Source organism: Vigna angularis, chromosome 8 (assembly GCF_016808095.1).
Source record: "Vigna angularis cultivar LongXiaoDou No.4 chromosome 8, ASM1680809v1, whole genome shotgun sequence".
NCBI lineage: Eukaryota > Viridiplantae > Streptophyta > Magnoliopsida > Fabales > Fabaceae > Vigna > Vigna angularis.
In genome coordinates this window covers 15,673,613-15,696,334 of record NC_068977.1, presented here as the reverse complement: position 1 = coordinate 15,696,334, position 22,722 = coordinate 15,673,613, and the positions used below count along the sequence as shown (strand labels likewise).

At 34.1% G+C, this 22,722-nt stretch overlaps 3 protein-coding genes across 6 annotated transcripts; all 3 read right to left on the bottom strand.

Moving 5' to 3' along the window:
• Positions 1-602: 602 nt before the first annotated feature.
• Positions 603-3,306, bottom strand: LOC128193622 (ATP-dependent (S)-NAD(P)H-hydrate dehydratase-like). Of its 4 annotated transcripts, none has more exons than XM_052867550.1 (7): positions 3,167-3,306; positions 2,927-2,989; positions 2,650-2,813; positions 2,193-2,254; positions 1,805-1,871; positions 932-1,126; positions 603-855 (listed from the first exon to the last, which is right to left on the bottom strand). In XM_052867550.1, exons 2-7 carry the CDS (start codon positions 2,969-2,971, stop codon positions 828-830), a joined length of 561 nt encoding a protein of 186 aa, XP_052723510.1. In that variant the 5' UTR covers positions 2,972-2,989; positions 3,167-3,306; the 3' UTR covers positions 603-827. The 4 variants fall into 4 exon arrangements, with proteins under 4 accessions (XP_052723510.1, XP_052723511.1, XP_052723512.1 ...); XM_052867551.1 differs by having other exon boundaries at positions 3,133-3,272; XM_052867552.1 differs by having other exon boundaries at positions 3,124-3,254.
• A 287-nt stretch (positions 3,307-3,593) lies between these two features.
• On the bottom strand, positions 3,594-6,003 carry LOC108343885 (pentatricopeptide repeat-containing protein At4g11690). The gene is made up of 2 exons (XM_017582315.2): positions 4,203-6,003; positions 3,594-4,055 (listed from the first exon to the last, which is right to left on the bottom strand). Exon 1 carries the CDS (start codon positions 5,954-5,956, stop codon positions 4,262-4,264), a length of 1,695 nt encoding a protein of 564 aa, XP_017437804.2. The 5' UTR covers positions 5,957-6,003; the 3' UTR covers positions 3,594-4,055; positions 4,203-4,261.
• Positions 6,004-20,916: 14,913 nt separating this feature from the next.
• Positions 20,917-22,256, bottom strand: LOC108345435 (SNF1-related protein kinase regulatory subunit gamma-1). The gene is made up of 4 exons (XM_017584033.2): positions 22,116-22,256; positions 21,889-22,005; positions 21,325-21,491; positions 20,917-21,214 (listed from the first exon to the last, which is right to left on the bottom strand). Exons 1-4 carry the CDS (start codon positions 22,254-22,256, stop codon positions 20,917-20,919), a joined length of 723 nt encoding a protein of 240 aa, XP_017439522.2.
• Positions 22,257-22,722: the final 466 nt, after the last annotated feature.

Sequence of the window (22,722 nt, the reverse complement as noted above, 5' to 3'; positions counted from 1 at the left end):
TAGTACACATTATTACAAGGAGTATGTTTGGTACTCGATAAATTACAGTAAATTTTAATTTATTTAATCTTTTTATTAGTTTTTCTCATTTAATATATTTTCTTATTATTTTTAATTTTTTTATTTTACAGAAATAAACCTCATTTTAATATTACAGAGACTCAATTTGTTAGTTTTTATTAAGTTACTTTTTTTGTGCAATTCAAATTAAAACAAAATTTGTATCTAAGCTTTCATACAGTGTTATGAAAAAATTACATACAATAAAAGTTATAAAGTATTTTAATGCAACAATAGTTTTAAATTAAAAAAATAAAAATAAATAAATAATAATTTTGTCTAATATTCATTAAATTAATTAATTTACAAAAATAATTTCTCCAGTAAAAAAATGAACAAATTTAAAAAATAAATAAAAACACTGCAAAATTTAGTAAAGAATAAAACTTTGTCCATAAACTCAGTTTGGGTTTGGGTAGCTTTTGCAAACTTAAAAACTTAAGTTTCAACTTTTTATCAAGTGCATGAAAATGTAGGTGCTTTTCTGTTTGGTGTCTTGAAAAGTGCAATAAATGTTTGGCAGCTCAAAAAACGTAGTAAACTTAAGTTTCACATGTGCACGTTTAACGTTAAGTTTTAGCCAAACTCTGTTCCACACACTTTGGCTATCATTGCAAAACAGGCAGACATGTTTTAAATATTCAAAATAAAAAAAGCAGACCAAAATGGGAGAAATAAAGACAAGAAAGAAGAAAACTCAACAAAGAAAGAAAATATTATTGCAGGATAAGTAAACTTGGTTGCCAACGGTGAGCATCTAGAGTGAATTAACTGGCAGGAGAAATGTCTTCCAAACTGCAACAAAGAATGCAAAAGCTTAAAAAATATTTGGTCACAATCCCACAAACAATTTCGTCCTATAATACACTACCTTTGTCCCAAGCATTCAATGATGTCACCAGTGACTGTGGATCTTTTCTTCTTTAGAAAAGCAAGTGATGCAGCCTTCCTCAATATAGCAGACCCAGCAATGCATCCCAAAACTGTTGGATTTTTACAACTGAGATTCGAGTTTGAATCAGCAGCCAAGATATGTTGACGTGCCCATGATAAGAAGACAGCCACACTGCACCACTTAAGATAAGCATAAAAAAAACTTCATGTTCCAACTGCACAATTAATGATATCAATGGAGCTAAAAAAACGTCTGCAATGGAGTAGGATGTCAAGAAATGGGTTAAAGATATCACTCGATGTCCAACGAGGACTGGAGTAAAGATTTTAAATCATATTAAATAAAGTGTAAGTGGATTCCATAATCCCCAAAAACATTTGGGAGGTCAGAAGCGTCGGATGGAATGGATTCTACCATGTTTTATTTTATTTTATCTTAATTTTGAAAAACTCAAGTAATGAGGATAGTAATGTCATTCCATTTTCTTCCCATCAATAAAAAGATTAGCCAACAGCATATAAGTAAATACTTCCTGCCACCAATCAGTAATTGAGTCACTTTACTTCAATTCTCAGAAGAACTAATGAAGAATGTCTAAACAGCATTACCGAAATAATCTCCTTCCAGAAGTACTTTTAAGTATTAGATATAGTTGTGTTCCAGCCAAAAAGATGAGGATATGATTTATTCATTTAAACAGGAAATCAATATTCTACTTGAAAGTTCATCAGCAAATTTGGCACTAGAAAAATCAACTACGGAAAATAAAGAAATTTCCATCTCACAGAGAAGAACCACCCAAACATAATATAGCACACGAGAATTTTGAAACAAGAACAGAGGACTTGCCTTCCAGAAAGGATATCACCTTGGCCACCGCAACGTCTAGGAGAACCATATATGCTCACTGATTTGACTGCATAAATGAAAATAATACCACAATCACAAACGACTTCTTAGCATTTGCAAATCTCTATTAATATTCTTTATGCGGATACAATTTATCCACTGGAGTCGTTTGTACCATGACTAATCATGGATAGAAAATTTTTGAGTTCCAAAACCTGCTAAATTAATATAGCCATAGGAGACACCCAACACGTGCACCGAAACAGACTAATTTAAAATGAAAGACTTCTTTGTTGCCATTGCAGAATATTGTTATTCAAGCAAAATCTTTGATCCCCCTCCTCCAAAATAAAGAACAAAATAAGACTTATATTGGTGAAAGAACTACCTGTGTCACCATCACTTACAAGATCAGAATTTCGTTTCCTTAGGATAGTAACACCGACAATCCTGTTCATTAACAACACTCCATAATTGTAAATAAAGTGGAGCATTGAATCACAACATAGATAATAGTGAGAAATAACTACACATTGGGGATCAAAGCAAACTATTTAAGCATTACGCTATTATCTAACTCCCTTCATTGTTAAAAGATATTAATTTTCTTTTAGCAAAATCAATCAGAAGGATTATATACTGCTTTTACATATTACACAGACTCGAGTGAAAACTAACAGATGCTTTTTTACTACTCTGTTAGTCCAAGTACATGTGTGGATGCACAGAATTTTACAACTCACTCGTTGTCTGGATACATGTTTCATAAACATCATAACACAAAGAGCAATTGTCTGACAGCATTGACATAAAAAAAATCTAGTAAGTTGAATCGAGGAACTTACTTTTTGGCAAGAGATAGCAGTTGTTGAGGAGCATCTACATCATTTACTTCAGAACTCAGTACTTTCTGAACAAGACGCTTATATTCATTGACATTTGGTGTTAGAACAGCTAAGGGATAGCCACGAACAAGGTCAAGATTATTTGTAACAAGAAAAAGACCATCCTGAACAACACCCAGAAATTTAATGAGAATGCTCAAACATAAAAGTGAAAAAAATGAGAGGATTCACATGTTAGTCAACCTTGGGCTAGATATCTAAAACTCAATATACCTACCCCATCTATAACTATTGGGATATTTGACTGTCTTGCATGTCTCATGAGTTCACTCACACAATCCTGACAATATTGAGCAAATGTTGAATTAAAGATGGTGGACAGAAGCTGAAAGAATGCCGTGAAAGCATATAAAACAATACATAGAACTGAAATAAGAAAAATATATTGTCTACAGCACAAGTTAAGGAGAAAACCTTCAGTACCAATTAGCATTAAGTTTCAAGAATTATGCCTTACCACATTTTAAGCCAAATGTGGTAAGCTTGACAGCTAAGCACAATACAAATAGACAGCTTTGACTTCAGTTATCCAGCGTGGCAGCAGGCTTGCAAGCCTTCACAGCAGCTGCACTTTCTCCAATTCTGCCAATCATCTCATCCAGCTCATATTGAAGCCAATTGCTCTCTCAAGTGCACTGCACAACTCAAAACAGCACCAAATCACTACCATGAACTTGCACATCAAAGTTTATTAACAAAATATTCTACATATTGTCTAGAATTAAAGCTACAAATAACAAGACTAAACTGAAAGTAACGTAAGCTCTACTACTACTTAAACTATATTGCTAAAATAGAATGAGGACTTTAAACTACTCTTAAAATAGAAAATGGATCCTAAAAACAGCTCTACAACTTTTAAAAACGAGAAAACTAAAATCAAGGATAACTAAAGCAGCAGGTAATATAAAAACGCACATAAAAACTATAATCAACTAGGAATCAACAAAATATCATTAGTAAACTAAAAAGGAAAAACAACTATCTAAGCAAATTTGAAATGCTAAGAGAAATCTAAAAACAAATCCAAACACTAAAAACAGTAAAGAATACAACATTTCACTATGAGTTGCTCATTGTCATAACAAAATCGTTGATTGCACAACCTGGTTTATAAGTGTCAATGCAGCCAGTGGCAATGGATGAAGCGTTTTTGGGGCATTTCTTTGACTCACAAACAACTTTACGGTTGGAGGAAGAATTATAGCATTTTGTGCTGCAGTCGTGCCAGAGGTTCTCTCCTCCAAGATCAATGGCTAGATCCGTGTTGTTTTGGGGAGTTCCTAGGCCAATTGTGGTGTAGAACATATGGCTGACATGCTATAAAGGGTGTTTTTTCCAGAGCTCTATCAATTTTTTGAGTATTTTCAGTTATTTTGAAATGAACTTCTTTTAAATGTAAAAGATGCATTCCAAGATGAATGAATACATTTGCGGGATGTAGAAAGTTTAGCCTGCTATAAAAGAGTACACAGCACTATGTCATTACTAACCCAGTTAAAGTAGTGGCCTTCGGGGACAGGCCCTGACGATCTAAACCATGTTCGGCATTCTAAACGTTGATCTTTTCTTTGTAAACCATATTGTATAAAGAAACCGTTGGCTTTAGTCCTGAATTTATCATCTTTTCTAAGAGAAACTCTGCTTCCTTCCACTTTCCATCATTGCAAAGAAGCCCTATGGTTGAGCAAAAACTGGCCACATTAGGGACCATTCCATTGTGAACCATTTCATTGAGTAGCCTAAAAGCCCTGTAAGAGCTTCCTTCTTTGCAGTAACCATGAATCATCGTGTTATATATAACATTGTTTGGTTCGAAATGCAGCTCCCCCAATGATTTGAATAGTTTTGAGGCTTCTTTCATGTTACCAGTTTTACATAACCCATGTATTAAGACACTGTATGTGTTTACGTCTGGAACCAAACCAGACTTCTCCATTAAAGCATGCATTTTGCGTGCTTTTTCCATATGATTTAGTCTTGCAAAAGCATCAATCAGAATGGTATATGTCACTTTGGAAGGAGCAAAACATCTCTCTTCCATTTCCTTGACCAAGCTAAGAGCTCCAGTTAAATTCTCAACCTTACAATACCCTGCAATCAGAGTATTATAGGTTACTAAAGTTGGTGAAAGTCCATTTGACTTCAATTGACTGAATAATCTAATAGCAGTGTCTATTTTTCCAACACCACAAAAACCGTTGATCAGTATATTGTATGTAACAATGTTAGGACTGAGGCCAACTTTGCTCAATCGATGAACTAACTTTATTGCTTCACCGAACATCTTCCCTCGACACAGCCCACCTATTAAAATGTTATATGTCATAACCCCACACATAACACCTTTCTCACGCATTTCACCAAACACCTTAAAAGCTTTATCCACCATCCCACCATTACAATATTCTCCAATCACACAGCTGTAGGAATAAACATTTGGCACTATTCCACTTTGCTTCATATTCTCATACATTTGAAACCCTTCCCTTTGAAGTCCTTGTTTGAAAAACCCGTTCATTAAGACACTATAAGTATGTTGATTAGCAACTACACCCAACCTATCCATCTTGCAAAACAACTTCTTCGCCAGCATGACATCTCCATTCTTGCAGCACCCGTCAATCAACGTAGTGTATATAACAACATTAGGAGACAAACCAAACTCCTCCAACATGGTCACAAGCCGAAACCCTTTCATTAAGTCACCAACCTCACAACAACCCTTGATCATAATCCCAAATGTGTAGACATCCATAACAACTTTAATCTTGAATTGGTTAAAAACCCACCAAGCTTTATCGAAACAGTTTGACCTAATGAGCGAGCACAGAAGATTGTTGAAGGTGTTTGATGTAGGAAGATGACCCTTGTGAATCATCTGGTGTAGAAAAGTGAGGGCCTGATCAGGGGAGTGAGAATGAACATAAGCATTGACAATTGTTTCACAGAGAGGAGCATAAGTTGAAGAACAGGTGAAATGGGCTTGTGTTAGTTGAGGTATTAAGGAGGAGGGAGAGAATGTGTAGAAGGGGATTCGACCAGAGATTAGACGCAAGATAAGAGATTGAGCTTGGGGTAGCATGTCATCATGGGATAGGAGATGGTTTAAGATGAAAGAGATAGAGTGAGGAGTGTGATGAAGGCCCTCATAGGTTGAGGAATTGAACAACAAAAGTGCTTTTGGTGGGGGCACTTTCACCATTTTTTGGATCAGTATTAGAGTTTTTTCATGAGACTGAGACATCTTTCTCCAACCCTTCCTACGTCTCAAAACATCACTGAACTAAGCTAAATTATAAAGTTCAACCTGTTTTAAATTCAGAGACCAATCTAATCTAACCCATTTTACCTAAAGGTACGTAAATATATGTTCAAGAAAGCTTGTTCCGATAATTTTATTCCAGAATGCTTTTTCCAAAATATATTTTATATGCTTTGAAAAACTTATTTCAAAATCATATTTTAGAATTATTTTTTCAGAAATTATGTTCTGAAAATCCAATTTTAAAATACATGTTTAAAAAATTATTGAGAGCTTATTCTATAAGACTTTCATAACAAGTAATCTGAAACACGGGTCATTTTAAAAAGTATGGGAATGCGATTAGAAATTTTGGGGGTGCAAGAACAAAAGCCGCTTTAGTTTTGTATTTGAGATCGAATGAGATTATTTTGTCAAAAAAAATGGGCAGGGTTGTTCTATAACGAACATATGTCCCAGACCCAAATTGTTCAATGCACTCGTGATACTACTCTTCATTTTTTGAAATTGCTTTTTATGGGGAGAAATGAGTAATCTAGTTATTATATGGTAATGTTTTTTTTTTTTTTTACTTATGAGAGATTTATTTCTTCCAATTTTAAATGAATTTTTTTTGTATAGGATGGTATCTTTATATTCTTTAAATCGTGGTTGGGTTTAAATTTCGATCCAAATTACATAAATACGTTAGAAAACCTATATGGGAAATTTTTATACAATTTATAAGGTATGTTGAATTAAAATTTTAAACTCTCAAGGAAGCAACCGTCGAATTGAAATGCAAATTCTTAAATCCCACACATCTAATTTAACAATTTTGTTAAAAATTATATATTTGTTTTTCAAATATTTTAATCATATTTATTTTATATTTCAATTTCAAATTCATTGAAATAACATTATTAGAATAAAAAATTATATTTAATATGTTGTATGTTTTAAACTTTGAATTTTTTTTAATTTTTAAAAAACGTTTCAAACGATTAAAGAAGGATTGAGTATTTAAATAATTCAAAATTTGATGTAGCATGGACCCTTCAAATAATCCAAACCCGTGACTCAAGTTACGCTTTCCTCTCGAGTTTTCGATTCCCTTCTTCATTTACGTTTTTGCTTTTAAAACAGTCTTTAGCTACGCTTCTTATCTTTTCTTGCACATATTCATGTATATCTCACGCATCACACTCAACATCATTTCAAACCAACTTTAAATATGTAGCAATTAACTTTAAATATGTTATAATTTTTTAAGTTTATTAGGTTGATAAAAACATCAATAAGTAATATGCGTTCTAGTGTTTGTTTCTGATAAACTAGTGTGACATTTTTTAAGTTTGACGATAGACATTTCTATAATGAGTATTAAATTAGGTTTCACTAATTTTCAACCAACTTGTCTAATTATTTAGTATTTTGTTGTATTAATATGATTTAAGAATCACAAAAGCCAAACATGTAACTTGATTTCTCAGTTAAACATCAATGTTTGGCCTAACTTTTTCATGAATGATATCGTTGTCATCTCAATTTGAAGCTATCTTCCAATAAATGAGCTTGTTTAGGTAAGTGACATTTGACGTTGTCTTCGTAATTATATAAATTCTTGCACCATGTGCGGTTCAACAATCTTGACTACGTTGATTACGATTTACTTTTCAATAAAAACTTAATTTAATTCTTAATTATAAAACTTTGTTAAGACATTTGCGTATCTTTCGTTAGGTATAAACACTTATTTTTTTCACATATAAAACTATAGATATTTTTAATTTGAAAATGAAAGAATATTGCCTTCCATGATAAATACACTATCTAAAAGTCGATGTTTACTTGTGCATGGAGAAGAAAATATAAGAAAAATAAAAGTGCAAAAATAAAAAAAAAAAGAAGAATGAAGAGTGATCGAAACCAACGACATGCCAGAGATTTTCTTCCATACACCCTGGAAGGACGGCGATAAATCATAATTCTGGTCCCCTCCACTCAGCTACAATTTATATAAAAAATTAACATATATTTAACTTAAATTATTACAAAAATAAATTTATAAAATTTCTATTTTATATAATATTTAACTTTAATTGTTTGTATTTAATGTAAGACTTTAACTCACATTTAAATTATTTTAAATATTATTTTAAATGGGTACTACAATTCGTTGTCCACAGGATATCTCCTCTCATGTCATTTTATAAAAATTTAAAGTATTTGTTGTGTCGACATCAATGTCCGTGGATGTAGTTTTCGTATATATTATATTTTTTTTTCCTATGATGCAAGCATGTTGATTTTCAAAGCAATATTAAAGTGGAGGTCTAATGTACATCATGCGACATTTGAAGAAGAACGCATAACCTTAGCTTCTGTGTGGACGTGAATTAAGTGTTCCATAATTTAAATATAGGAACTAAATATCTAGATTAGCCTCACCATAATTTGAAATGCTCTATTGTAGATATTTTTTAAAATAAAATTGTTTATGCTTAATTGAGACGAGATACTGCCTGTGTGTTGTTTTTGTCTCTGCGCCTGTGTGTTGTTTCTGCTGAACATTCGTTCAACTCTTTGTTTTAATAACCGATAGGTTAGGAATGATCTATAGAAGATATTTTGACACTCAAATCACTTTAGAGCGAGCGCTCAGTATAAGACCGAGCACAATTTAGAGCGAGCGCTCAGTATAAGACCGAGCACAATTTAGAGCAAGCGCAAGGTAAAGACCGAACGCTACACAGAACGAACGTTAGGTTGGAGACCGAACGTCAATAAGTACGAACGTAAGGTGTGAGACCGAATGTTAATCACCTTAAAATAATGGATAAATATACTAAGGGGTTTTCGAAGCAGAGTTTACGAACGGGAAATATACTATTCCATATATATATATATATATATATATATATATATATATATATATATATATATATATACAAATGTAAAAGAACGGAGTTTATCAAAGAATACCATATACAACAATGCTTGGCCGAACGCTCAAGCATAGTCTTTTGACACGAGGACGCTCGTCCTCAACAAGGAATCTATCCAAATGACAAAATCCCACTTCCACTATGTTTATCAGGAAAACCGAACGGTCAAGGACCGTTCAGCAACGAACGCATATGACCATAGGGAAAGTTTCTTAGTCAATTTCTTTTATATTCCAGTTCATCTTTTGTCATTCATATTCATAGATTTCATGCGTTCATACCAAAATCAAATTCCATATCTCATACGATCCAGATCAAAATCTCATGTATTTCATGCTTCATAAATAAATTCAATCATATTTCATTTTCACTCATTCAACAACGAACGTTCATGCAACTTAATCACAGTAACATCATGCATCATATTCATGTAAATAACGAACGTTTATACAGCATACATCAAACCAGTTAAATTAAATAAGTTTCCCTTACCTCTTAGATGACCGGACGTCCACAGACACACAAACACTCTCTTCCACTACAGGTCTTCCGCTCGTTAATTCAGACTACAACGAACGAGCCTCAACACCAAATAAGATCTAAGCATTTCTAAGAAGGATGACGAACATACGAACTCGGAACTGAGTTTGCATGCATGAAAACGAACGACAGAGAACGGGGAAGGACTTACCCGTCAAGCTTCACAAACCGAACGGTTCTTCTGGAAGTCCTGGACGTCGTGCGTCCTTCTATGGTACCGGAATACAGAACGGAGGAGGTGAACGGTGGTTCCTTTAGAGAGAAGGTGCAGAGAAGGTAGAGAGAAGGCGGAAAGAATGATTTCTCAGGAATGAAACAGGAAGGCGCGGCCAGAGGGGGAGAATACTTCAGAAGTTCTCACTGCCAGCGCACGTCCCCACTCTCCAGCGCACGCTACACTCTGGCAGTCACGTTCCCATTCTGCCAGCGCACTCCACTACGTTTCTGACAGCCCATGTCGGACGGTCGTCCACTCTGAGACGGACACGTGTAATCCACTACTGCCGGACGCACGTTCACACCCTGGCATCCGACAGGCGCTGCTGTCTCCACGTACGCGGCTGAGGTGGCTCGTTCTGCGATCGCCACGTTGACTCCACTAGCGCACGTTTTTTTTTTTTTTTTTTTTTTTTTTAGTCCTGACAAGTTCTATTATAACTTCTAGAAAAATACGAGACTTTTAATTGCAGTTTAATGTATTCCAATTTTAAATGGATTTTCAAATATCGTAATTAAAAGATAATAGGATTTCAAATTGAAAATTTATAAATAAGAAAACAAATTTGTACCGACAGGTCCTCCCGTAATAAACCGAGCGTCCACCCAGGTGTGCAATCAGGACCGAGCGTCCACCATTCAGGAACCGAGCGTCCGCCCAAGATGGCAGTCAGGACCGAGCGTCCAGCCATTCATGAAACGAGCGTCCGCCCAAGACGGCAATCAGGACCGAGCGTCCCGCCATTCATGAACCGAGCGTCCGCCCAAGATGGCAATCAGGGCCGAGCGTTCGTCTAGTGTGACCAGACAGCAGAACCAGATGGACGCCCACCCAGGTTGACATCCCTGGCCGACCATCCTTCCCAACCGACTCGCACCTTGTCGACTACATGGTTAAACGTTAATGACTCATTAAAGCCCTTAATGAAGATTAAGGTATGATTGGGCCGTTATCAGGCCCACGAAAGGTAAAAGCCCATTACAATCAGTATAAATAAAGGTTTCAGGTATGAGTTCTGGACAGATTGCTTAGAACGCAACATATGCATGCATTATAGAATGCTCTGTCATATAACTGACTTGAGCGTCGGAGTGCCTTTGGCAGGTACCCGACCACCCGGCTTGGAGTAGGAGGGTGACCATCTGGAGCACATAGGGAGAAACCCTACACAGCGCGTCCAATCCTCGGCAGAGAGGTGACCGTCCGTCCAGTTTTGGTCCGGCCTTCTTCAGCTCGTGGGATTCAGCAGCGTCCGCCCAGCTCTCGCCAGCTCCAAGTGCCACCGAGCGCCAAAGCCGCTCGACTTGTGTCCGTCCGGTTTTCAGCAGCGCCTAGAGCCACTGGAGACAGAGCCGCTCGGTCTGTTTCAGCTTGCGAGAAAGCGTCCGTCCATCGACCAGACATCCGCTCGGTCCGTAGCAGTTTCGTTGCTCGTCCGCCAGTCTCTACCGTTCGTGATCGTTCGTCTGGTCTCCGACAAACAAACGTGTTTTAACAGGGTCCTCACGGATTCAATCGAAACAAAATTGAAAAAGAAAATTCGAGTAAAAGGGATGAAATTATAAACAAATACACTTCATTCTAAAGCGTATTAATTATCACTACATCTAATCCTAAATTATGTAGCTGCCTTTAGTTAAATCTATAAAAGCGTAACAAAGTTTATAATGTCTATTTTATTCTTCTGAAATAATTAGACAAATACAAATTTAAATGACTGAAAAAAATTTCTCTAAAATTAACATCAATGTTAAGTTTCTTTAAAGTTTGAAATAAATGTTTATAAAACAAGTAATGTATTTTTCTTGATAGTTATTTACAAAAACATAATGAGATTTTACAGTAAAATTGATTTACATTAACTTAGACTTGATTCATAATAGTTAAACATTTTATAAATAATTGTGCAAAAATTAATGATTTTGTTCCTCCCAAGATCTTTAAAGAAAAAATATTTTCTAATTTACATTTTATAAAAAAATGACTTTTTATTTATTTTAATCCTTATTTAATTTTAGTGGTTATAAGTTATTTTGTCATGAAGATAGCATATGATAAAGAATGTATAAAAACGAAAGCAGAGGTTAAAGAAATATTGAAGAATTAAATTGGAGAAGATTAAATCTGTGGGCGTGTGATAAAACGGTGGGCGTGGGGTTAGTTAGATTATTAAAGGAACAGAAAACAAGGTGTGTTTATCCACAAAGAACAACCTCCACGTCACTTTCTTACTTTTTTTATTCCAACTATTATTCTACTTTTTCAACCTTCACTCAACTACGTCATTCAGATTCTCCAATTAAATACATCTATTTCTATAATTTTAAAAGAAAAGTCATCTTTAAACAATTATAGATGATTAAATATACGTTTAATGTCTCTTTAAACAATTACAGATGATTAAATATAGGTTTAATGTCTCTATAGGTCCCTATTTTTACCCAAAATTTCAAATAGATCTCTTTCTTTTTCGGCATCTCAATTGAGTCCTTACTTTTATAAAATTGAATCAAATATGCCCTTTCCGTCAATTTGAAATAACGCCGTTAAGACATTTCACTGCAGTGGAGGTTTAACGGCATCATTTCAATTTGACAGAAAAGTCCTATTTGATTCAATTTTACAAAAATAAGGACTCAATTGAGATGCCGAAAAAGAAAGGAACCTATTTAAAATTCTGGATAAAATAAGGACTGAGACACTAAACCTTAAATATATATTTAAATTAATTTCAATTGTAAACCTGTATTACTTTTGTTCAAAACTATTTTTTATTTCTTATTTAAAATCAAAAGTAAAATTTTATTTTAAACTATTTGTCGATGTCTCATCAATAAGTGTTAAAATATTATATGATTAGATTAATGCTAATCAAACACGACCTTCTTAATTTAGTCTCAAGTTGCTGTTACAATCCATAGAAAACACATAGGGTCACCCATGGTTTTCATCATAATAATTCGGAAAATGATACTTGAACAACCTCTTTTACAACATTTAGACACGGGACAGGTGTCTAAATGGGAGTGGTCCACGTGGAAAATCAATTTGAAAATGAAATCTGACGTGGAAAGGGGGTGGGCAGGGTTTTCAAGACGTGCCTTTCAAATTTGAAATTCATTTTTGGAAGAATTGTAGAGAGAGAAGCACGAAGGTTGAGAGGGAGAGTGTGACCTAGAGAGAGGCCGAGAGACATCGACAAATTTGAAGTAGTGGGGAAATTCAAAAATAGGCAAATATGCCTCTAATATTACCAAAATGGGCAAATTCAAACTATATTACGAAAATGGGGAAGTCGTGGGGGGCCCAAACGACTTCAATTGAAGAAGTCGTGCCCCCCCTACACGACTTCACACTGTTGATATAAACAGTGTTGAAGTCGTGCACCCCAAAAACGACTTCTGACGACGGTAATCGATTACAACGTAACGGTAATCGATTACAGAGTGTTGAAATCGTGACCACCCTACATGACGCCCGGGCGCGAGCTTCTCGCAAAAACTGGCGCCCGGCGCCCCTCTTTTAGCTGGACGAGCGTCCTCTCTTGCGTCCATAGGGCGAGCGTTCTCTTCTCGCTGGACGAGCGTCCTCTCGTGCGTCTTCGCTGGACGAGCGTCCACTTCTGCTTGCAAGACGAGCGTCCACTGCGCGTCTTTGCTGGACGAGCATCCTCTTCTGCTCGCTTGACGAGCGTCCACTGCTCGCTCAGAGCGCAGAGTGCTTCTTGCTACACAATCAAGCTGGTAATCGATTACCGAAATGTCGTAATCGATTACCAGTACGTTTTCTGCCTGGTCACCATTTCAACACTCTGTAATCGATTACCAAATCAATGTAATCGATTACAGGACCCAGAAGTCGTTTTTGGGGTGCACGACTTCAACATTGTACCTATGAACAGTGTGAAGTCGTGCAGGGGGGGCACGACTTCTTCTTTTGAAGTCGTTTTGGCCCCCCACGACTTCACTTTCGGTCAAATTTTGCCTATTTTGGTAATAAAGAAGGCATATTTGCCTACTTTGGTGCAAAAGCCACCCCAACATGCATACAGTTATATAAATCCTAGTTTCCCCCCTTACCTCTAGTTCCAGTGAGTTTCCAAAATCCTTTGAGTTTCAAAGCAAAGACCACCAAGATGCCTTCCTTCCCTTGCGTAGTAACAATGTTCTCCACTCGTCCAAAACTATCCTCCAAGCCTACTATTTAGTAGATTTTTCCCACTCTCTCACACATAATATGGTTTATATAAGATGGTAGGGTTCTCATTAAGTCCTGCTCATGTTTTGTACGCACCATGCAACTTAACTATATGTTTCTTTTACTTAACTCTATAATCTATCCAAAACCCTACAAAACAAAAGAAGCCAAGCTATGGAAAAATATTTCAACACCTACTGCCGACAATGTCACCTTCAGAAACTCGAATCATGCAAAAAGAGGAAGCACAAGTATAAATCTATGTTCTCTCTCCTATCATAAACATGAAAAGCCAAAAGCATAAAAACTTTAGAAAATTCCCTTCAAGCCTCTTACACTTTCACGTGCTCTACCCAACAAAGCCTTCTCACCTTTATTTTATTTTTATCACTATAAGACCCACACCTCCCCACCAATGAAAATAAAACAACTAGGAAACATTACTTAACTATTCTTTCAAACAATTTTCGAAAATTAAGATAAAATTAGTTCTAATTAATTTATTTTATTCACTTTCTTAATATTTTCATTACACAAATACATATCATAATTAATTATTTAGTAACACAAAATATAGTAAAATAAAAGTATATTTTTATTTTACACAGGTCTTACATTCTCCCCGACTTTTAAAATTTTCGGCCTCGAAAATTAAGATATTACTCAAATAAGTGTGGGTACTCTTTTCTCATAAAATCTTCTAGCTCCCAAGTTATCTCTTGAGTTTTCTCATTCCAGAGTACTTTCACCGTGCGAATCTCTTTCCCCAGCAACTCCTTCGTTTGTACTTCTAACACTCTTACTGGTCCGACTTCAAAAGTAAGATCTTCACGAACTTGAATGTTGTCTTCCTCCAATACATGAGTTGGATCATAAACGTACTTCCTTAGCTGCGATACGTGAAACACATTATGCAGGTTTGCTACTAGTCCAATCTTCCTAATAATATCATAAGGACCAAGAAACTTTGGTGATAACTTCCTTGACTTGATAACTCTACCTACGCCGGTCATCGGTGTCACACGTAGAAATACGTGATCTCCTTCGTTGAACTCAAGCGGTCTTCTTCTCTGATCTGCGTACGACTTCTGCCTGCTTTGAGTTGCTCTCATTCTTTCTTGAATAAGCTTCACTTTCTCAGTAGTTTGTTGTAACAACTCAGGGCCCACCACTATAGATTCTCCATCTTGAAACCAACACAAAGGAGTTCTACATCTTCGCCCATACAAAGCTTCAAAAGGCGACATCCCTATGCTAGAGTGATAACTATTATTGTATGTAAACTCCACCAATGGTAGGACCTCGCTCCAACCTCCCAGATGATCCAACACGCAAGCTCTCAACAAATCTTCTAATGACTGAATAGTCCTCTCAGTCTGTCCATCCGTTTGAGGATGATATGCTGAGCTCATCCTCAACCTTGAACCCAAAGCTTCTTGTAACATCTGTCAGAACCTTGATGTAAACCTTGGATTTCGATCTGAGACAATGCTATCAGGTATATCATGCAATCTCACTATTTCGCAAATGTACAACTCTGTCAACTTTTCGAGGCTCCGACGACGTCGAGGTTCTCGATCGAGTTCGAGCCGGAGGAGGAAACGGATTCGGTAAGTTCGAGTTCTGGTTTGGGTTCGGGTTGGGATTCTGGTACGTAGGATTGGGAGGGGAGAGTGAGGACCGTGCTGACTAAGAAACGCGTATGGCGCTGGGCGTCTTGGCGATTCTGTGCCTGGCGGAGAAGAGACTCTACCCTGCACTTCTCTTGATCAGATATCGGCAGTCGCTTGAACGGACGGCGTAGATCGCTCGGTGGCATGGCAGAGTTACTGTCAGTTTGAGGGATTCAAAACCGAGGGGCGCGCACTAGGCGTTTGTGTTTCAATGTATTTTAGAAGGTTTTCTGTTTGGGAATTTCTCAATGGATAGAGAGGGACTCAATGATGGGTCGGGCTAATTAGGCCAAGAGGTTTTACTAATATCTACTTTTAACTATCTTTTTTATTGGTACGCAATTTTTTTATATATCTTTTAAATATCTATTTTCTTAAATTTAAATAATTAATTTAATAAAAAATAATGTAAAATAAAAAAATCTATAATTAATTATTTATTTTTATAACAACTATTATGAAAATTCTATAGTAAATTAATAATGTTTTTATTTTAAATAATTATTATAATTATTATAATTATAACTATTTAGTAATGCTTAAAATAAATAAATATACTTAGTTTAGATAAAGATTATTGGTTAAATATATAATTTTATAATTTTATAATTTTATAATTTAATAATTTTATAAGTTTATAATTTTATAATTTTATAATTTTATAATTTTATAATTTAATAATTTAATAATTTAATAATTTAATAATTTAATACTTTAATAATTTAATAATTTAATAATTTTATAATTTAATAATTTAATACTTTTATAATTTTATAATTTTATAATTTTATAATTTTATAATTTTATAATTTTATAATTTTATAATTTTATAATTTTATAATTTTATAATTTTATAATTTTATAATTTTATAATTTAATAATTTTATAATTTTATAATTTAATAATTTAATAATTTTATAATTTTATAATTTTATAATTTTATAATTTTATAATTTAATAATTTAATAATTTTATAATTTTATAATTTTATAATTTTATAATTTAATAATTTTATAATTTTATAATTTTATAATTTTATAATTTAATAATTTTATAATTTAATAATTTTATAATTTTATAATTTAATAATTTTATAATTTAATAATTTTATAATTTTATAATTTTATAATTTTATAATTTTATAATTTTATAATTTTATAATTTTATAATTTTATAATTTTATAATTTTATAATTTTATAATTTTATAATTTTATAATTTTATAATTTTATAATTTTATAATTTTATAATTTTATAATTTTATAATTTTATAATTTTATAATTTTATAATTTTATAATTTTATAATTTTATAATTTTATAATTTTATAATTTTATAATTTTATAATTTTATAATTTTATAATTTTATAATTTTATAATTTTATAATTTTATAATTTTATAATTTTATAATTTTATAATTTTATAATTTTATAATTTTATAATTTTATAATTTTATAATTTTATAATTTTATAATTTTATAATTTTATAATTTTATAATTTTATAATTTTATAATTTTATAATTTTATAATTTTATAATTTAATAATTTAATAATTTAATAATTTAATAATTTAATAATTTTATAATTTTATAATTTTATAATTTTATAATTTTATAATTTTATAATTTTATAATTTTATAATTTTATAATTTTATAATTTTATAATTTAATAATTTAATAATTTAATAATTTTATAATTTTATAATTTTATAATTTTATAATTTTATAATTTTATAATTTTATAATTTAATAATTTAATAATTTAATAATTTAATAATTTAATAATTTTATAATTTTATAATTTTATAATTTTATAATTTTATAATTTTATAATTTTATGATTTTATGATTTTATGATTTTATGATTTTATGATTTTATGATTTTATGATTTTATGATTTTATGATTTTATGATTTTATGATTTTATGATTTTATGATTTTATGATTTTATGATTTTATGATTTTATGATTTTATGATTTTATGATTTTATGATTTTATGATTTTATGATTTTATGATTTTATGATTTTATGATTTTATGATTTTATGATTTTATGATTTTATGATTTTATGATTTTATGATTTTATGATTTTATGATTTTATGATTTTATGATTTTATAATTTTATAATTTTATAATTTTATAATTTTATAATTTTATAATTTTATAATTTTATAATTTATTAATTTTGTAATTTTGTAATTTTGAAATTTGTAATTTTATAATTTTATAATTTTGTAATTTTGCAATTTTATAATTTTATAATTAACAAAAAAAATGCAATTTATAAGTGTTCAATTAATACTTTCAAAAATTTATTATGTATTCACCCTAATTAAGCCAATATTTTAATATTTAGACAGAGGACAAATCACTTAGTTTGTTTAATGTAACATCCCAAAATACAGTAATAACCATAAATTAGAATTAATTACATTTCATAAATAAACAAGGCAGTCTTTACACTAAGATCAGAGTTCATAAACCAACACGGCTTAAGTATAGAAATCTACTACAGTACTACTGAATAAGAGTCAGGGACGAACGGTTTTACAAAACCAAAATAACCGAACGTCCCAGTAATCAAAACTAAACAACTAAGATCTAAACCAACGAACGCTCTAGGGCTCGGCCTTGACTTCCACGTCTACCAGATTCACATCTTCCAAATTTTCTTCTTCCAGTGCCTCTTCAAGTAGCGCACTTCCATCTGCTCACATCCACACAGATGATCATTGCAAAGACAAGACGAACGTACAAGGACGAGAGACAACACAAGGAAAACGAAGGGTAAGCTTATGTAATTTAATTCATACATCAACATAGAAATTTAACATTTCAAACACACCAAAATATTTCAACATGCATAATCATCCAAAAACTAATTACTAGACAGACCGTCCGGACTGTATGAATTTGTGTAGCTACAGGCGTCCCTTGCACCCGGGTGATGTAGTAACTGGAATATCACATCAGCTGCCACCTGAGGTTAGCCCTATCCGAAGTACCCCTACGGACTAGGACCTCCTGCCGTTCCCACACATGACCTACCCTCCTCTACGTGAGGACGAGTACCCATGGAACATCAGGATGGACAGCCAGCATTAGCATGCCCACAGTCATACTTTACAACAATTCTATATTCTTTCATACATGAGTCGTTCCTTCCTGGAACGCTCGTTCAAATTCCACATTCATTATTTCATCTCATATATGGTTCGTTCATTATCATTCTTCACTTTAAACTCATTTTCATCCTCCATTTCAATTCCATAAAATAACGAGCGTTCAGCCCTCTTCATAACGAGGACGAACGGGAAAGAGTAGACCGAGAGGTTCTCGTTTCAGGAACGAATACAACTGACACATCAGATTTACCGAACGTTATTTCCTAATCGAATCAGTTAAATGAACTGACTCTAGGACGAATTCAAATCATTAATCAAAGAATAATTTAAGTAGGAAGGCTCCAGGCCGAATCCAAAATAGATAAAGTCCTTCAAGACGTTTAGCTGACCATACCGAGAATAGTTTAATTTTAAAAAAAAAAACCGACTGCCAGTCAATGACCGAACGCGGTATACGGATTTACTGAAATTTGGACGAACGCTATTTCCACCAATTTGGTAATTTACTACTAGGACGAGCGTTTCGGTATAAGACCGAGCGCCACTCATAACGAACGCTTTGTGTCGAGACCCATCGCAGACTTGTATTCAAAATAGCAAATGGAATTCAAGGTAATACTAGATGGTGAAGATAGAATGTAGAAATGACTAAATGTCCAAAGGTATAATTATAAGTTTTTCAACTCCTTACATCACACTCGGATATCTACGCTCGGCCGAACGCTCAAACGTAGGATTAATACAAGAGGGCGTTCGTCCTCATCTAGGATTCTTTCCGAATGAAAGAATCCCTTACCAAATCATTTTCACTGGAAGACCGAACGGTCAAAGACCGTCCAGTAACATACGTACACAATCTTAAGGGGTATTTCTTATCATAGTCCATATTATCAAAATTCCAGATTTAACATATCAGCTCATACTTTATAACTTCATATTAAAATATCAATTTACATACTTCAGAATTCACATTATCTTTTCATACTTCAAAGTGATGCTTCATATTCACATCCATAAAGATCAAACATTATCATACAGATCAACCAGCATACACCATATTCGTTCAATCAAACAGCGATCATTCATACAAAAACAAAATATGAAATAAATCAAATAAGCTCCCCTTACCAGGATTCGTGACTGAAACGTTCAATATGCAAGGTTTTGGTTCGTCCGCTCACAGCTTTCTATCCACACGATCACTTAACAATTCCAACTTAATCTAAACACATGAAAATTGAAATACTTAGACTATACCCTTGCATGCAGCCAAAACTTGGTGTTGCATGAAACCTAAGAACGAACAGCTAAGGGAAGGAACTTACCAGCTTCAGATTCTGAAACTGTTCGGTCCAAATTAAAGCTCACGACTAAGGGAACGATCCTACGGTTTCTGAATGTTGATCGGAGAAAAGAGTGGTGAGTTACAGTAGAGAGAAGATGGAATCTTTCTAGAGAGAAGGATGAGAAAATGAAAAGTCAGGTTTCAGGAGGAAGAAGGGTGCATGCAGAGAGTGGAAAGAAGTGTTTCAGAAAAATCATTTTTCTTTCCCAGGCAAAACGAACGCGCACTCTCTTACTGACACCTGTCTTCCACTACTGATTTTCGAACGTTCCATTTTTGACACCTGGCGAGCGCTCAAAGGGTTTTCTAAGTGCGTTTTAAATGTCTGAGCAGGGTTTTAGTGCATTAATGTTGATTTGACAGGTGGGTTTTTGGGTTAATTTTCCAAGGTCTTACATTTAACAACTTAAAATACTAGAAAATTTTATTACTTTTATATTTATTATTATTATTACCGAGGGTAGGCCACCGATTGGGTGTTTGATAACATAACCAATCGGGTAAGCACGAGGAAAGGAGATTGCAGACAACCGTTAAATGTTCATGAATGCGTGGTTAATGAGGTAACGGTCCTTGTCGAGTACTTAAAGTGAGCATTGAAAGCCATTAAAAGGTAAATTAATGAATAATATTCCCTGTAGTTGTATAAATAGAAGTCAAAGGGAAAGGTAAATGCTCTGTTCTTTTGATAATTATAGACTTGCGAGAGCCCATTCTGACTTGATCGTCGGAGTGTTTGCTGCAGGTCAACCCATTTACACTGATACCGAGTGCAGAGGAGGCAAGAAAAGAAAGACCGATCGGAGGAGGAGGAGTGTTTCCGGACGGAGGTAGCAGGAGGTTTCCCCGGTCCCATTTAGCAGAAATAGATCAATTTGTTACTGATTCATTATAAGTCATTCTTGTCGAATGAATGTCAAACCCTGCTGTTAGGACGCATCGGGAGAACCCCATCTAAGAAATCACCAAAATAGCCACGGGGCTCATGTACTAGCCTTGAGATGATATCTCTTAGCGTGATCAGTCCTTTAAGATTCCCATCATTGTCAGCAACGTAGACCCTATGAATCTTCTCATTGTCAAGCAGTTGAATCAGTTCTTTGATTGTGCAGTCCGTATTGCATGTAATCAGTTCATCTGACATTGGAAAGGTCCCTTCATGCTTCTCTATGTAGCTTCTAACGGCTGTCAGGAAGTCTTTTGCTGTAATAGACCTATCATAGGGAGAACTTATAAATTAGCATGCCACGGATATAGAACAGCAAAGAAATATGGGGAATAAAGAAGTTCCTAGTTCCTGTCTATCAGAAATGTGATGACAAACCTATAGTCATGGTAGATTTCTGGAGCAGTTAGGAGGAATTGAACATCTTGCAGGCTTATGTTACCAATTGCCCTGCTGCCACCACCTCTTTTCATCATTGGCAACCCCCCAATTCTCTTTTTCCTCATCAATTTAAATGCTTGAAGCACTGGTTCATCTTCATAGACCTGAAAACAACTAAACCTGTTAGAAAGTTGGTAAATATAAAATCAACCCTTCGACTTTAGCTTTTATTGAAGTTAAATGAAAATAACTTCTACAAAATTTAATTCCGGATACGTAGATTTTAACTAATGCAGATAGCTCAATTTATTTTATCTTATTATTTTCTACTCTTATAAAACATGTTTATGAAAAAGTTATCCAAACAAGCCTGGGTGTATGGTGATGGTAGAAGGCATAATGGAATGGATTGTAGTTGATATATTGTGACATGTTTTAGTAAGACTTTGTTAGTATATCATAGAGTAATGTTGTAGCAGACGTATACAACATGGAAAGTATAAGCTGAAATTCATAATTTTCCACCATGAATCAGAAATTAAACATAAGACAATTATCCACCTTTATAATATGATTATGTGTCACCATGGGAAGACCAACTTGAGACAGCTTCTTGGTTCCCCAACTCTCAAACCACTGAAGACCAACACATTCTGCCAACATGTGAATTACATAAGACTGTGTAGTTGGACCGTTCGGTTATGAATGTCGTTTTATCCTGATCGGGTGCATACATGGGAATCTCGTTGTATCCCAAATATGCATCAAGGAAACTTAACACTGCATGCCTTGAGGCCCCATCTACTAGACATTCTACGCTTGGTAGGGGATATGAATCCTTGGGGCATGCTTTGTTTAGGTCCGTGAAGTCCACGCACATTCTCCATTGGTCGTTCGGTTTCTTGACCATAACCACGTTGGCTAGCCATGTGGTGTAGGTTATTTCCCTTATAAATCCGGCCTTCTGGAGTTTAGTGACTTCATCGTGTATGGCGTTTCTCTTTTCCTCACTGAATCTTCGCTTCTTTTGAGCAACCGGTCATGCTTCTCTAAAGGTAGCCAACTTGTGAGTCATGACGCTTGGATGAATCCCAAGCATGTCCGAAGCCGTCCAGGCAAACAGATCTGCATTGGTTTTCAAGACTTTCATCAATCTTGGTCGGTTTTGCTGATCAGTCTCCTATGGACGTCACCTATGATTCATTATTACCGAGCACAGACGGCTTGGTATCTCCCAGGGGTTGTATGCAATCATTAGTGTTAGATCGCGGGTCCAGATCGATCACAGCAGTTTCTTGCCTTCTAGGTGGTCGCTGGGGGACAAAAGGAGTGAGTTTTAATCTTGCAACATAACACTGTCGAGCAGTTAGCTGATCTGCCCGAATGGTACATATG

Bases quoted from the DNA above. Each gene is read 5' to 3' on its own strand.
- LOC108343885 (XM_017582315.2), bottom strand. From the start codon at position 5,956: ATGTCTCAGTCTCATGAAAAAACTCTAATACTGATCCAAAAAATGGTG.
- LOC128193622 (XM_052867550.1), bottom strand. From the start codon at position 2,971: ATGAGACATGCAAGACAGTCAAATATCCCAATAGTTATAGATGGG. The intron at 2,814-2,926 runs GTAGGTATATTG...GGTGTTGTTCAG, and splicing joins TCCCAATAGTTATAGATGGG to GATGGTCTTTTTCTTGTTAC. The intron at 2,255-2,649 runs GTAAGTTCCTCG...GTTAATGAACAG, and splicing joins CTGCTATCTCTTGCCAAAAA to GATTGTCGGTGTTACTATCC.
- LOC108345435 (XM_017584033.2), bottom strand. From the start codon at position 22,256: ATGGCTAGCCAACGTGGTTATGGTCAAGAAACCGAACGACCAATGGAG. The intron at 22,006-22,115 runs GCATGCAGTGTT...CCAACTACACAG, and splicing joins CTAGTAGATGGGGCCTCAAG to TCTTATGTAATTCACATGTT. The intron at 21,215-21,324 runs GTTTGTCATCAC...TCCCTATGATAG, and splicing joins GAAATCTACCATGACTATAG to GTCTATTACAGCAAAAGACT.